This window comes from Andrena cerasifolii, chromosome 8, assembly GCF_050908995.1.
Source record: "Andrena cerasifolii isolate SP2316 chromosome 8, iyAndCera1_principal, whole genome shotgun sequence".
NCBI classification, from domain to species: domain Eukaryota; kingdom Metazoa; phylum Arthropoda; class Insecta; order Hymenoptera; family Andrenidae; genus Andrena; species Andrena cerasifolii.
Genome location: NC_135125.1, coordinates 12879364 through 12894279, shown reverse-complemented (window position 1 = coordinate 12894279; position 14916 = coordinate 12879364). Strand labels below are relative to the sequence as shown.

Genomic DNA, 14916 nt, shown 5'->3' with positions numbered 1-14916 from the left:
TATGAAAATTACGAGGGAAAATTAAAACACCCCGAAGGGGGGTGGCTCGCGCAAACAGGGAACGAGAGCTCTTCTAGCTAGGGGGAAGCAGGGTGACTCGTAAGCAAATGTGGAAAGGACAGGGGGCGGCATAAAGCAAGCGTGTCACGCGACAGGCGAAAGAAACGGTCCCTGATAAACACGGAGCAATCTCGAACGCGTAAAAGGGGAACCGATAACGAAAGAGTCTTTGGCTCGATGTGACGGAAGAAAAATCGCCGCAACAGCTTGCCAGAGATCCGGTGGTATCGCGTCGACGCATTCACCCCGATCTATCGTATCTACTCGCGCGATCGAGCCCTTTCAAGGAGCATCCTCGATCACGCGCCGTTCCTCTCGTGGAGGCTGTTTGTAATAGCGAGCTGAGTCGATAAATAAAGGCTGACGATCCCACGGCAGACTGTTTGCACAAGCATCGCTTTTCTCGGCCACCCTCTCGCGTATCCAAGAAGTATAACAATATAGTAAATCGGACCAAAGAAATTCAACTGGAACATGTTGCAAGGATTTGTTTTCGTGCTCCGCAACGGTCACTGCGTCTGAGACCCCTTTTTGTATCCCGAGTCCCAAAATATCGTTATTACTCTGCCGATCCCATTAATCGTGCTACGGAGGAGCTAAACCAGTGCCCTGCTGAATTAGATATTTTCTTAACTTCCTTCGCCTCGTTTAGGACTCTGGTACTTAGGAGACTACCATCTCCTTAATTTGCGCTCAGTGGTTTGGCGATGTCGTCGTTTATGTTGTTATGTTTTTCTCGTTACTTTATATTGTGCGTTTTAATTTATTTTGTCTGTTTATGTTACGTTATTTTATATATATTTATTGTACTGAATTCTTCAAGCTTTGTATACTAAAGGGTTCTCCCGTCGAAATAATAATAATAGTAATAATGTTTACGTAGCACGACGGATATCCTCGTGTTCAGATGTACACAGGCCTCTCTGTTTCGGGATTTCTACGGCAACATCTGCTCAGGAGTGTATTTTGGTATTCGATTGTTCGCGCCGAATGTATTTCAATAAACGAATGATCGAGTGTTTCAGTGACGCTGGAGGAACGAGAGGACCTTGGTGTTGGTCTCCATCCAGCGAAAACAATACAGTGGCACTAGCTCGCGTATTTTTAACGCCCCTTAAACGTGCCACGGGTCGTGACATTTCGCTGAATTAATCGAATCGCCGGTAAATATTAAACGTTCTTTCTCGATGTTTCCAAATACTAGCTCCTGCCGGCGAAGGCCACGCTTTTTCAAGTGTTTCCGAGCGTTTTCGAGCGTCCATCGAGATGTAAATGGAGAACGAGCTCTCTGAAAAGTCGTTTAGCTCTTCACTTTTAACCCATCGACCATGCGCCCCAGTCGTAATGTACATTGATTACGCGAGGCGACTTTCCGTCGGGCGAGAGAGCCGCCGATAACGACGCAACAAAGGGGCGCCACAGTTTTCAAGGTGCGCGTGAAAAAGGGATTTCCGGACTGGTTAGTCCGTGAATGGGACTGTACCTTTTATTTTCGACCGCGCGAAAATACATTCCAGAAGGAAATTCCCATCGGTGGAGTTACTTTCGGGAACGGAGTCCGTCGACGAGAAATATGGAAACTGTTCAGAGAAATTTCCCCAATTCTAATCAAGACGATAACCCTGTAACATAAAGGTGGCAGCCATTCTTCGTGTACGTGATGCACAGAGAAGAGATTCGCTCGGAGCTTGCTCAATTCGATCAGGGAATCAGTGAAAAATGTCTCGATTCGATTGCTTCTTCTCTCGGGTCAGCGAGTACGTCACTCGAAGAGGGTTGACGTACTCTGCGAGGGAGGCGAGCTTGTTTCGTCCTGTGGTGTTTCACTAATTATAGATGCTGTTACGCGAACGCATCTTACTCCCTCAGCCACTAATGCCGCAAAATTTATGGGTGTAATTACAATATTCCAGAGCGACGTGCTATACCAACGATCGATCACCGGTCTCGCGACACCTCGCACGACTCGATGCATATTTATTGCCCTCCGACACCCTCTGAATCGCAGTTAACCGCCGGCTAGCAGTGATCTTCGTCTACGTTCCCCAGAATATGACAGTTTCGTGGATCACGCCTCGTCGTTGGCGCCTAAGGAGGAAGAAGGGAAGTGCCATCTGTTGAGCAGTTTGGCCGAGTTTGCTATCCGAAGCTCTGGCTTGATTGAACGATATTTTGGGAAGTGTACCGCTGTTGACACGGGGTTATCAGATGTTAAGCGAGTTTCCCTCGTCGCCATCGCCAAGTCCCTGGGCCTCGTAAGTTCCGCGGCTAGCTATCGATCGAGCGGAATCGATCGGCTGTCTTGGCGATGAATGAAGTTCTCGCTGATGAATCCACTAACGGTATCCAGGATACTCCCGCGTTCCTGTCCCTTTGTCGAGCGCGCCGAGTCGCGGATAGGATAAATACGAGCTGCTCCCTCGATGCATTACGGCAGAGTGGTTTTACCTGCACGTTGCACTTTGCACGGATTCTCCGCGCGTGGGGAAGCTTCAATTTTTCGTCCCAAGGATCATCCTGGCCACGCCTAGGTGAACGCGGTGTCTGGTTTATAAGGATATCGGGTGGGAGAGTGATCTTTAATTGTCGAGATCCCTGCACGGTTGATTTGTACGACACCGGTCGAGCTCGCTTTCTTCTGTCATCCTTTCGCCGTCCAGTTAACTCGACGAGCACCCTCATCATCGATTTCTGTCATAACTCCACTTGAGGGGGCTATTGCGTAATTCGTGGACGCTTTCCTGAATCGATCGACGACACGTGCTTAGCACGAGCACGCATTACCCTTGATTAATTGGGAGCGACGGCGCGTTCAGCGTGATGAATATTTACTTAATCGCGACGAAGTGTCGACGAAGGGTGGCCACTCATGTCCCTCTGTTCTTCCGTGGTCGCGTCCGCCAGGGCATCGGGAGTTCCGCTCGACTTTTCGGAACTACTTGCATAAGAAACGACGTCCGTTCTCGGTAACTCACTGACTCAGCTGGAATGGCGCAACGTGTCCTTTCGAACGGCCACTTCAGGCGATGCCTTCTTCCCTAGAATTTCCATTCCCGTCGATCTCTATTGTCCTACTTTCTCCTAGCGGAGTCAGAGCGCCAGCGGAAACAAGTTCCCTCCCAAACGACTTTAATATTCTTGCGATCCTTTGTCCGAAAGTTATACCGATGAACCCCGGCCGTCTGAATTAATTGGATCTTTCCTCGACACGAGGATCTCCGAGCAATCATTGTTCTACCGTGCTTCGACCTTTCGCAACTGCTATTCCCCGTGCTGAGATGCAAATGTTCGTCGGAAACAGTCCGTCAGACGCGCGGCACGTCGTGCGTCCGAACAACCTGAGAGACGCGTTGCATCGAGGAAACGTGTTCACGGGCAATACCGTGAAGAAATCACGCGACAGGGACTCGCATGCATAGCCAAGCACCGCGAGCACGGTAGCGAGCGACGCGGAGAAACGTCAGAGGAAAGGGAGAAGTGAAATGACCGAGAGTCGTGCATGCTTTAATGCAATGCGCTCGACGATGAAAAGATCTATCGGGCTAGGGAACAAGGTCGGCCATTTTTTCCTCGCACCGTGTATATTAGCATGCTAAACGAGGGACAAGCTACCCCTGCATCTGTCGACAGTGAACGATGCGAAGTCTCGAAAGGATGGAGTAGTAATTAGTCTGAGCACCGTAGTCTGCCGTGGATTACGTAACATCTTTGAGGAAATATGGTACGCGAATTCATCGAAGGAATATCGTTTTCTAGATGAGAACTCGCGCGTCTGCAGTTCACGAAGTGCTCCAGTTTTCCACTCCAGTATTTACTCGGAAAACTACCAGGTTCTTTTTTTTCCAAAGATCGCGCGCGTGTTCCGGCGAACCGTGCCAATTCCAGCGGGCTTTCATCAGGTTACGTCAAAGGAAAGGGCCGGTGGAGGTTTCTCCCTGTTGTCTGAGTTTTCCAGCCCGCCACTCCCGGCGAAATTCCAGTTTTTATCTGGTAAATAAACGCGGAAAGCCCTGCCACCGTGGTACACGTGGATGCCCCAGCAGCCAATACACCCCGATGGAATTGGGGAGGGTAGGAAGGGTCGCGAGCGGATCCACTGTTCTCCTCAATCTTTGGAAGCAACGCGCCGAAGAATTTCGAGAAAGCAGCGGCGTGCTGGCCAGCAACTCTTCCCCATATCGATCACGCGGCCGAACAAAGTTTCGCGTTCAAATAAATTCCGCCACGGCGAGGACGACGACAGCGATAACAGGAAACTTTAACCGCTCGTTCCTTTATACAACAATTTATGCGACGAATGCTGCAAAACGTTCTGTTATAGAGGCATGAATTATTCACGCGCGCGTATTCCTTTCCCGCCAGCGTAATCTACACGGGACGTCACACGTCGCGCAAATAAACGCGGCGTTTCGCTTCCCAGGGCGTATCTTTCGACGACACGTACGCCGGATCCAGAATTCAATGTATATTTTTAGCTACGGCCCTATAAACGTCAGGAGGCACGTCAAACGTCACCGGCGTAAACCGCGCGCGTTTCAACATTACGCGAGATCAAAACGAACCACTTTACGAGTTCGCTGCGGCTTTTAACGCCCGCCGTCGAGAACGCGGCCGAGCCGGCACGTGGAACGAGCTTGAGAAAAATTGCAGTTCCCGTTGAGATCCTGAATGTCATCTGAAATTTACGATTCGACCTCGATCCTGCGAGGCACGAGTGCCTCGCGGTGTACACTCGCCACCCGAAAATCGCCCGCTAAATTTAACCCGCGTAACTTGGCGCCGCCCGGCTCCGGTGTCGCGGCAATTAAACTGTTGCGACTAGACCTTACCTTGTTGTCTCGTTTCAGGTCCTCGGGGGTAACGTGGATTAACCTCTCGGCGGCATCCTGTCGTTGGTCGCTGGACGAGGGAGAAAGAATGGGAGGGAGGATGACTGTCTGTTTGCTGAGGAGCGAGCGTTCACAGCGTGGTAGCAACAGTGTCACGTGCACAAAGGGTGGCCGCGTTACGGTGGCGGTGGCACGGGGGTTGAAATGATCGAGCACGAGAAAGAAGCGTCGAGAGGAGCCGTGTCGTCGCGACGTGTGGACGCGCACTGCTCGAGAGACGCGGCACGGTCACTGGGCGTCGCGACGACGACAACGAACACCACCACGACGGCCACGACGCCGACGTCGGCGTGTGCTACTAGCGGTCGGTGGTCCAGGGACGTACTTCAGATGCGCAGGCGCCCCGACGAATCTTCAACGCTGCTCCCCCGATTAAATTAAACCTAGACTCTTGCCTTTCCTTCTGGCCTCCGCTACCCCTCTGGCGGACCGGCTGTCTTTCTCGCGCCACCCCCTCGCCAGGAATCGTCCCACCTAGAGGGATTTCGAAGGTACGTAGCGAAACTACTTTTCCTCTTCAGGCAATCGAGATTACTGTTTTTGGAGCGGCTCGTCACGCTGCGAGAATAATCTCGGGGGAACTGTGTCTCTCGCGCGAAAGTACTTTGCCTGGAATAGTCTCTGGCTCCCCTCTTGATCCCGTTGCTTGACCTCGATACGCGGTTCTTGATTTAAGGGTTTATAATGCCGTCGTGTGCTGGGCGGCACAGGGAATTCGGGGGTTAACTGAAATTGCTTTCACTTCCGCGATACACGCGAGCAGACTCGGCTCAATTTTCTTCCAGCGAGCCCCGTGTGCCCTGGAAAACGGCCGGAAGCTTCGTTAGCCGCGCAGATGTAAGTCCGCTGTTCGTATTGCTCGCCGTCGAGACAAAGGCGCGCCGCGCGCGACACACGACGGATAGGCGCGTCATAAAATTTCGATTCGTTTATCGTGCACCGGTCCGCAGACGTCTCGACGGGCCGCTTTATCTTTGGGCACGTTCCGCAGACGTCGTCTGGGGCGACAGCTCGTGACTTATCGATTCCCTCTGTCCACGATCGAGGGGAAGTCGACTGGGAAAACTGGTATATCGTGCGATCACGCGGATGCAGATAAGAGCCACGGATACGTTCCTGCCGGGACATTATGCCGCGGCGAGGATTTGCATAAGGCACGATCGGCACGGCGCGAGGGTAGGGGAGGAATCGTGTCGTTGCAGCGAGAAATTTTCGAAGGCTCGAATGGCGAATAGGGGGATATTGTCTTGGCGTAACTCCCTGGAACTTCCAAACGACGGCACCAGCAGGAAAAGACACTTTGCCTTCCTGAAATTTTCACCATCCTGGAGGCTATTCCCCTGAATATACATTGGTCGAATGCGTTTTACCAAAGAGCCCACGCTCCACTCCGCAGGCGGAACGTGAACCGACTCGAGACCCTTTTTATAAGAACGTACTACAAACGTAATTCGCCAGAAGTAATTACCGAGCGAACGACCCGTAATCCCGCGTCACCGGCGGCCGTTCATCGTCGATTTAAAGCGGCCTGGAGTATCGCGCGGGCCGAATTCTTGTGGGTCACAGCGACGTCGATAAAATTAGCCGCAACCGTCGATGGGACTTCGCAATAAAGTCGGCCGATTTAATGGACCGTTAAATTAGATTTGCTTCGTGACGAACTGCCATTGCGGCGTCGGTGTTAAATAAATAGAGTGGCGAACGACAGACGCCGCTAAGGGACCATCGGGGGAAATACTTTCAGCTTCTTTAACCCGTCTCGGACGGATCGATCGCGCGATCTAATTCCTTCGAAGCGTTCTCGCTGCAAGGATGACGGACGGGAGATTGATATGACTCAAGTCCAATCGCGCGTGCAATAAAAGACGGAGAAGAAAAAAAGGGGCTCGAGCCATCTTGACGCAACTATCGGGGCAAAGTGCTGCCGGCGGAATAAGAATTTGTCTCTCATCTTGACGTATCTCGAGCGAAGATTCGCCTAGGTGATATACGACAAATGTCGGGCGGATGGTTCAAGTTGACCAGAATGATTCAGGATCCTGAGCCTCGGGCCTTTCGGACTGGAAATTCGATGTCTGAATTTTCGACGCGGCTTGCTATGTCTTCGTCCCGCACGCTTGCAATTATTCACTCGAAGGTGAACGCTAATCACGTTAATTTATTTTCCCGAGTAATTACGGAAGCTCCAGATATTATTTTAACGACCGCGCTCTCCGTTGTTATCCACTCGCCCTTCCTTACTTAGAAAGCACACTGTCAAGTGTTCACGCTTCTCGGAATACTATTTTTCCTCAGGTATGTAGCGCGCCGACCCACGCGCTGACCTATACTACTGCCAGTTGTACGCTCTACGGCTTCGGCCAAACTTCATCGACTCCCACTGTTTTCGTCAGCCGATGTCGCGAGGAAACAGATTCCCTGGGCGATGCATCCTCCGCGTGTTATTGGATGCACGCCATAAATCTGTTTTCCACTGGGGGATGAAACTTTTTCGGAGACAAACACACGAGCGCCGGACGCGCTTTACCGACTGAATGTAGATTTGTCGAGACGTCCCTTTAATCAACACGGCTGACTGAAACGGATATACACGGTGTCTAAACACGTGCCAGAATCCCATAGATCGTGTTAAGAAACGAAGCATTCGATTGTGCTTTTAAAGTCGCCGTTTTTCATTCGACAATCAATTTCCCGCGGCCAAAGCTGCTGAGTATTAATAGAGCTGACCCCGAACGCTCATGTTCGACTCTCGAGTTACTTCGTACAAACCTCTCTGCTCATCCAGGATCAATCAAAGGTCATTCTTAAAACGCCTCCAGTGGAACGCAGTAGGGTGCGAGGGGTCGTGCCGCGAAGATTCCCCCGAAGAATCTCTAAAGTTTCTCAGATTTGAAGTGGCATAAACAACCTGCCACTCTATCGAAGAAAGTGACGCTGATGGATAAGCATTACCCATAAACGTAAAAGCAGCGCGAAGTGTCAATAACGTTTTACAGTAATATTCGCCTCAATTTATGACGCTCTTGGGCATTTTTACGCTGCTCTCCCGGTGAAACGTTGCCTCTCTTTCATTACACGCGTAAACTTTCGCTGCTGAAAATTTACAACAGACAAATCTGCTGGAGCGGAGGTTTGCTGCCTGAGAATCCTCGCCGGCATAGCTGACGCATTCTGCCACCTGAAGTTTCGCACCGCGAAATAAATATTTCTCGCAGGTGTTTACCTTTTCAGCTCGACTCTCGCGTGGTTCTTCATTTATTCAAAACACAGCCGCCGCGAAAAGCCCTCGTTCGAGTCGCTGCCGCGGCCGTATAATTCCTTTCTTGTAACGACGGCGAATGAATTACAAAGTTTCGCCCATGGTAAAACCGGAAGCTCGTTCTATTATGCATATGCAGACGTCCGCACGTGCAGACACACGCGGACACTCTATGGTAATAGGGCAGAAGTTTCAGAGAAAGGTTGCCTGGATGACCTGGGAGCCTGAAATCTGGTCGCCCTTTCTGTGTCACGCGCTTTAGCAGGGATCCAGGGATCTGGACGAAATCAGGGGTGAACGTGTCCATCGACCCGAGGTATTTACATATAGAAGCCCATAACTATACTGCAAGCCGTAAAAAACAATCGAACCCGCCTACGTCGTGAAAACGTTTTGCTCGTAAAGCCTGGCCCTGAACGACGTCTGGTTTCGCGTGAGCGCGATTAAGCGGGAAGGGCGGGCGATCCGGTAATCTCTTGGAATATCGAAAGCCCCGCGTGTAATATCGGTGGAAAGGATTTCGGCTTGGTGCTAACCACTGGATGGGGGCGTGAGTCCCGCCGACACGCGGCGTTATTAAGAAGAGAGTAGATCGTTAAAGACTCGCACCGAAATCGGCCGAGCTTTACGAGCCACCCCCTTCATAACGCACCCACTTCCTCTACGAAGTGGTTCCTCTGCCTCGAGCTTACCCGTTACCTTGCCTGCTCGCCCGCGATACTCGTAATTTCCCGGGGAGTTCTTAAGAGGACCGAGGCCTCCTGTTAGGGCTTGAAAGTTTGCTCGTAAAATGTTTGACATCCCCCTGATACCGATACGTTGCTCCACCTAGCCGCCTGGGCTAGGAGAATTAACGCTGAACTTCGGGATCCTCGTTGCTAATAAACAGCACTCGAGCTGCTCGCGGTCTATTTTTAAGCGCACGTGCAACCCCCGTGCGTTTGCGGGAACAATCGCGTTCTACCGGTAATCCGATAGTGTGCGGTATCGAAAATCGCGGAAATATTCCCCGGGCCGGGTATCGAGTCGAATTAAGCTTCCATTGGGACGCTTGAATGGTTCTAATTACGACGTCAATGACGATTGATATCGGATAATTTGCCGAGCGTAAGCGTCCCCTGCGTTGAATCTTCCGTAAGATGTAACTCGGCTATCGATTGTATCTCTGTCTCTGCCAATTATTGGCAGATAATAATGCACAAGTTCTACATCCCGCGTGGACGAGCTGCTTCGTTATCAGCGGGCAGGGCTCTGATGCTCCCTGAGGACGAATATGGCATAATCACAGTTTGGGAATACATTTACAGAAACCCTTCCTTATTACCTCGGTGCTGTGAATTCACCGCTGAAGTTGCGTCCTCTGTGTCCTGGGCAGTTCAAGTTGCTCGCGATTATGCACGGAAGAAAAAGGAAGTTCATGCACACGGGCGAGTGGGGGGGTACGAAGTTCGAGGTTACGCGAGCGCGACACACTTTTTCCCTCGCAATTTAACTATGAATAATTCACCCTCGGAGCGTAAAAGTAAATTCATCGCCATACACGGATGGACTCGGGAGAGCCAGGCGCGGATTTACTCTTGCACTTTATCTCGTGAATTATTCACGTTACGGATTACCGAGACGCTGCCACTCGGTCAGCGGGAGCATTTGTAAAGGTGACGCGTGGAAGCTTCCTCGGCCGTCGCGGACGCCGGAAACGGAAGCTGGGAAAACCGTAGCATCGATTGGAGCATGGACGCGAGGTAATCGCGAGGCGATTTCGCCGACACGCGATGCGAAGGAATCACCGAGCGAGCCTAAACGCGACAGCGTCGATACGTCGAAACGTGTACATCCGGCGCGTGTATATTATTCCGAGCGCCGGGGCCGGAAATATCGCTCATCCGCGAAATTATGGATACCCCTGGCTCCGATGGAGGCTGACGCGCCGCCGCGGGTGCGAATATTAGAGCGCGTACGTGGCAAATAGCGCTGCAAACTTTACGAGCTTCGTGTCTCGTTTCCTTTACCCCTGGAAACTAACAAGTTACGCGCACTCGTTGGGAATTAATGGGCGTGGGTCACGGCTGCAGCGTCTACGGCGGAGTAAAGAATCGCGCGCAGGGTGTTTCGGGGCTGGCGAATTATTGTAGTGGGAGGGCAGGATGCCGGGGCTCGTGCGAGCGCCCCGCGTGAATCGTGTTAATTTTCGTCATTTTATTCGGCACGCGACAAATGAAGCATTCAGAGCAGACGAAACGGGGAGACAGAGGGAGAGGGTAGGAGGGCACGTAGCACGGTGAAATAGTTCGGCAATCAGCGAACTCGGGGTGACGAGGGAGGGAGAAAGGCGTGGGCGGCGAGGAAAGGGAAGGGCAGAAGTTCCACCGGCTAATTATAGGAGTTCATTTCGGCTCGACCTTTAATCGTCCGATTACGAGGGACAAAGGTCGGCTGACACAATGGCCGGGTAAAAGGATATCAAGTCTAGAATTTCGAGCGATGCCGCAATTTTCGCCGGGCACGATTATTAATTGCAGCAGCGGAACGGATATACGCGGATACGCGTGTCTCGCGGAAGCAAACCGCAAGCTCGCGATGGCTCCCATTAATGTGTATTGGCCAAACCGTTTGTCCTCGCTGGAATTAATCCCAATCGCGATTAGATTTGCCGCCAAAGGACCCCCTGGATCCGTGATGAAGTTAATGGTCCTGAAAGGACGAAATGAATTCAATTACGACTGCCCCCATTATAAGCTGCCTTTTGGAATCGTACGATGAAAATGAACAAGATAATTAAATTACACTTATCCATAAGCCCCTAGGCGGAATGGACTTGGAAGCACGAGGATGATCAGTTAAGGGCACCCTTGTTTGTTAAACTACATCATTCTTTGCATATCTCGAGGATCGGGGTATTAATTATATCTCTCAGCCCTATGTGTTCTTTAAATAGACCTGGATGTATCGTCAGTTTTCGGGGCGATATGTTTCGCGAACAATATAGTTAGTAAAACCCCTGTCGGTCGGGGTTTTGCAGTATTTTTATACTATTGGATTAACAAAAAATCTATTCAGGAGAAAAACCTATAACGAAGTTCGTAACGATGTTACGAGTTACTGTTTCACGAACCATATCTAGCATTTCACTGGGAACGTTAAATGACTGGTGAAACACATTTTAACGAGCAAGCTCGGTAAAATATCAAGCTTCATCATTAATTTTTCGTTAAACAGTACCTGCAGCTACAGCTTGATGGTAACAGAATCCTCACAAGAACCGTAAAACAGTGTGGGATGCATAAAGCATTGCAGGCTGTTATGAATATATATATATATATTTTTTAAAAGAAGAGTCCGGTATAAAAGGAAAAGCTTAAGACAGAGCTAAAAGAATTGTTAGGGCGAGAGCATATGTGTGCAGTAAAAGGAAGAAGCCTTTCCTTCTCGCGTCTCATTTTCACGAGTCTCCGTAGCACAAGCTTGGAGAGCTAGCTTTTCTCTTTACTTTTACAACCTTCCTTCTACGTTATCCTATTCCCATGCACGCCAGACCTTTAAAAAAAACATTGGGAAAAGTAGTTTACATTATTGCACTGAGAGTTATAGTGGAATTTCAGGATTAATATAATACGAATTAATTTATTTTCCTCTGCCTTCTCATAATAGGCAACAATAATCATTATATGAGGCAGTGAGAACAACAACGGACTAACCCACATTTTTTTTCGAAATTGAATTAGTAGTAATAATGTATTCCAATAGGCTCTACTAAACATATAAAACAGGAAAAAAAATTTTCAATGTGGGTTAGTCCGTTGTTGCTCCCACTGCCTCATATCTCAATCTAAGCAGGCTTAGTAATCATTCAAATTAAGCAACATATCAATTTTTATTCAAGAAATTGAATCAGATGTTTGTATAGAGTAGTTTAAATATCTATAAATTTCGCGCGGTTTTTTCGCACCGAAGTACAGAAGCGTTTCAAACTACTCGAACCTGATTGGCGCGACAGATCGGCCTCAGCCAATCAGCGAACACGCGAAGCAGTGGTGCTGTCAAATCTCACCTCGCGCTCACAGTTATAGCGAATTCGGTAACTCGCACTGACTGCACTGGTGCCAAAAATGACTTGGATTGGTTTATTCTTATAGAGCTACCTTCCTTTCTATCAAAAACAACCAATCCAAGTCATTTTCTGGCACCAGTGCAGAGTCAGTGCGAGGAGGTACCGAATTCGCTATTAGTCGTGACTTTTCAAACGGGCTGGTGCGCGTCGAAAGAGTATTTCGGGAAAAGAATTGTAGCGAAAAGTGGCTGATTCAACGCGTTTCAATTAAAAATGGGCAGGAAAACTGTCGCGTGAGTATGCTCTTCGCTTCGTACACATTTATTTTGCATGCCATTACTTATATGCTCGAAAATTGTTATACAACGTATATGAGCTTCAGTTCGCGTTTTCATTCGGAATTTCGTTGTTATTTCTCTAACGCGACGTGGAGTTCAATCGAATTCGTGAACAATTTTCAAATAATCTTCGATTGCCGTTAGCGATAGAGGAAGGTACTGAATGTTATTGAAAAAATCACCAAATATATTAGTTGATAATTAGTCAGCATAGTTTATTCGAGTTTTAAAATTCACTTGTCTTAAAATATAAAAAATATAATAAAAATGCAAATATGTCTGGTACTTAGGAGCCATCTCAGTGATCGTTAAAATGAACTGAGGTGGCTACTCTGTCCGGGTCAGATTTCGACACATGTCGAGGCTCGATTACTTGCGAGTAGTTTACAGTGATCGTATCATTCAGCACTTGTTCTTCTTCGTTCTGTATAATTGTGAATTTTCCAACCGGTACTTGAACTTCCGATGCACCTTCTGTAGGTACAAAGAAGAGACTGTAGTTCTCAGTCGAATGTAGTAACATTCGTGCTTAGTCCTCTTCAATCGTCACGTATGAAAAATATAAAATTACTTACGCAGTATCTTCAAGGTGTACATTAATGTCTTCGGGCAATAAGATATAACTTCCGCCACAATGAACTCCGATACTTGTGGCGTATAATCCGCACCGATTTTAAGCATCTGAAAACAAATCATTCTGTAAACACGTAGCTGTACCTGGCCAGGAAACGTTAGTTACCTTAAAGGCTATAATATCTTTGAGCTGCGGCTTTGTCGTCGTAACCTGACAAGCCTCGAGATCCGTACTCAGTAGTTCCTTTCCCTCCTGCAACTTTCTATTCAGCATGAGTTTCTCATATACATTTTGGAAAGAACCATCGATTCGATTCTCTTCGTCGGACATCTGCTTAATTTTTATTTCCTCTTTCACTACTGGATTCGTAAAAGTCAGTGGCACGGAATTTTTACCCAGCGACAGTAAGTTAGAAAGCTCATGGGAGGGTGACACTTTATTCTTAGAAGATCCATTGACTTTATTTTCATTAACAACTTGCTTTACCACAACTTCTTCGGTATCCACATTATCGAAATGTATATGCTTACTAGAAGGAATTACAAGAGAATCTATGATCTTGGGTTTCTTTGACACAGACGAAGCGACAGTGGAAGCCACTGTGGCAGTTTGGTTAACCTGCTGTCGCTTGTTCTTTTTTCGCCTTATCCTCTTTCTCTTTGAACGTATCATGGAACTGTCTGTTACATTTAAATCTTCAGGTGTACCCGTAGTTGAAGCTTTTATTTCAATTATATCGTTTGCTTCATCTTCTGAATTGTCGTACGCTATATTAACTTCTAAGGAATCTAAAAACGAATAATTAAAGTACTTTTCATCCAGATTATATAGAAGTTCAAGTTGGAACACATAAATGAAACACTCTAACCATTATGTGACCTGTTTAATGGTTCATTGGATAGGTTCAATGTGTTTTGTAGGTCCTCCACAAGTGGGATCGTGATTCTAGGCACAGTGGAAATATTAGGTTTCACCTCCTCGTATTGAACAGAATTACTAGGTGGCTCTAATTTTGCAAAGCTCCTTTTACATCCCAGTACTGTACTCGCAGGTAATTCTGTTCCATTTTCTACGTCAGGCCCCGGACAGACGCTGTAATATTTCAATAAATGCTACTCCTTCCATAACTGGCTTGAGAGTAGAATAAAGTCTGTTCTTACAGAATCGTTTCATCCTCCTTGAGAATACGTATATCCTCAGTAGGTGGCAGGTATTCGGTCTCGTTTAACAGCAAGTGAAACGGTTCTTTGATACTAAATACGTTTACGATGTGCTTCTTCATGTGAGCAATCTGTAAGATTTTCGCGCTGTCGACGAACACCCAACAGACTCGACGAACATCATTGTAATATTTACACAAGTTTAGCTTGACGCGGAAATTCGGCCGGCACATCTCGCTCGAGGTTACGTTTCGTTGATGTTTACAAACGTGCGCCTTGCCTTCGCCGCTGATAATGTAGACTACGAACAGTCATTGAATACTGTCAACAAGTGGCACACGGTGGCGTTTTCTCTAATCAGTGTGATCGGTTGTAGATAAGATTGCCAACAAAACAGAGAGTATTCTGATAAGCCAGATCCACAGACGAGATATAGGATAGACTTCCTCACCCAATGCATTTATTTTGGCACCGATTTGTGGAGTCCTATGACCCGTCGGGGGGTGGCGGTCCAGCAACCGAGTGGCTGGCCTTCTGTTTTTATTGCAGTTTACAGGCCGGCGGGACCGGGGAGGTCCGACGAGCGGG

At 48.4% G+C, this 14916-nt stretch overlaps 2 protein-coding genes across 2 annotated transcripts in view; both read right to left on the bottom strand.

Moving 5' to 3' along the window:
- Window positions 1-5184, bottom strand: part of LOC143371986 (somatostatin receptor type 2) — a 61681-nt gene extending 56497 nt beyond the window's left edge. Inside the window, exon 1 of the mRNA XM_076817738.1 lies at window positions 4890-5184. The gene's annotated coding sequence lies outside the window, so the exon portion shown is untranslated. The remainder of the gene's footprint in view (window positions 1-4889) is intronic.
- A 7600-nt stretch (window positions 5185-12784) lies between these two features.
- On the bottom strand, window positions 12785-14643 carry LOC143372178 (uncharacterized). Its single transcript, XM_076818151.1, has 5 exons — window positions 14329-14643; window positions 14037-14260; window positions 13334-13956; window positions 13170-13275; window positions 12785-13068 (listed from the first exon to the last, which is right to left on the bottom strand). The coding sequence occupies exons 1-5, from the start codon at window positions 14559-14561 to the stop codon at window positions 12893-12895; spliced, it is 1362 nt and encodes a 453-aa protein (XP_076674266.1). The 5' UTR covers window positions 14562-14643; the 3' UTR covers window positions 12785-12892.
- Between the last annotated feature and the right edge of the window lie 273 nt (window positions 14644-14916).

Bases quoted from the DNA above. Each gene is read 5' to 3' on its own strand.
- LOC143372178 (XM_076818151.1), bottom strand. From the start codon at position 14,561: ATGTGCCGGCCGAATTTCCGCGTCAAGCTAAACTTGTGTAAATATTAC. The intron at 13,957-14,036 runs GTTAGAGTGTTT...ATTCGTTTTTAG, and splicing joins ATTAAACAGGTCACATAATG to ATTCCTTAGAAGTTAATATA. The intron at 13,069-13,169 runs GTAAGTAATTTT...TTGTACCTACAG, and splicing joins GTACACCTTGAAGATACTGC to AAGGTGCATCGGAAGTTCAA.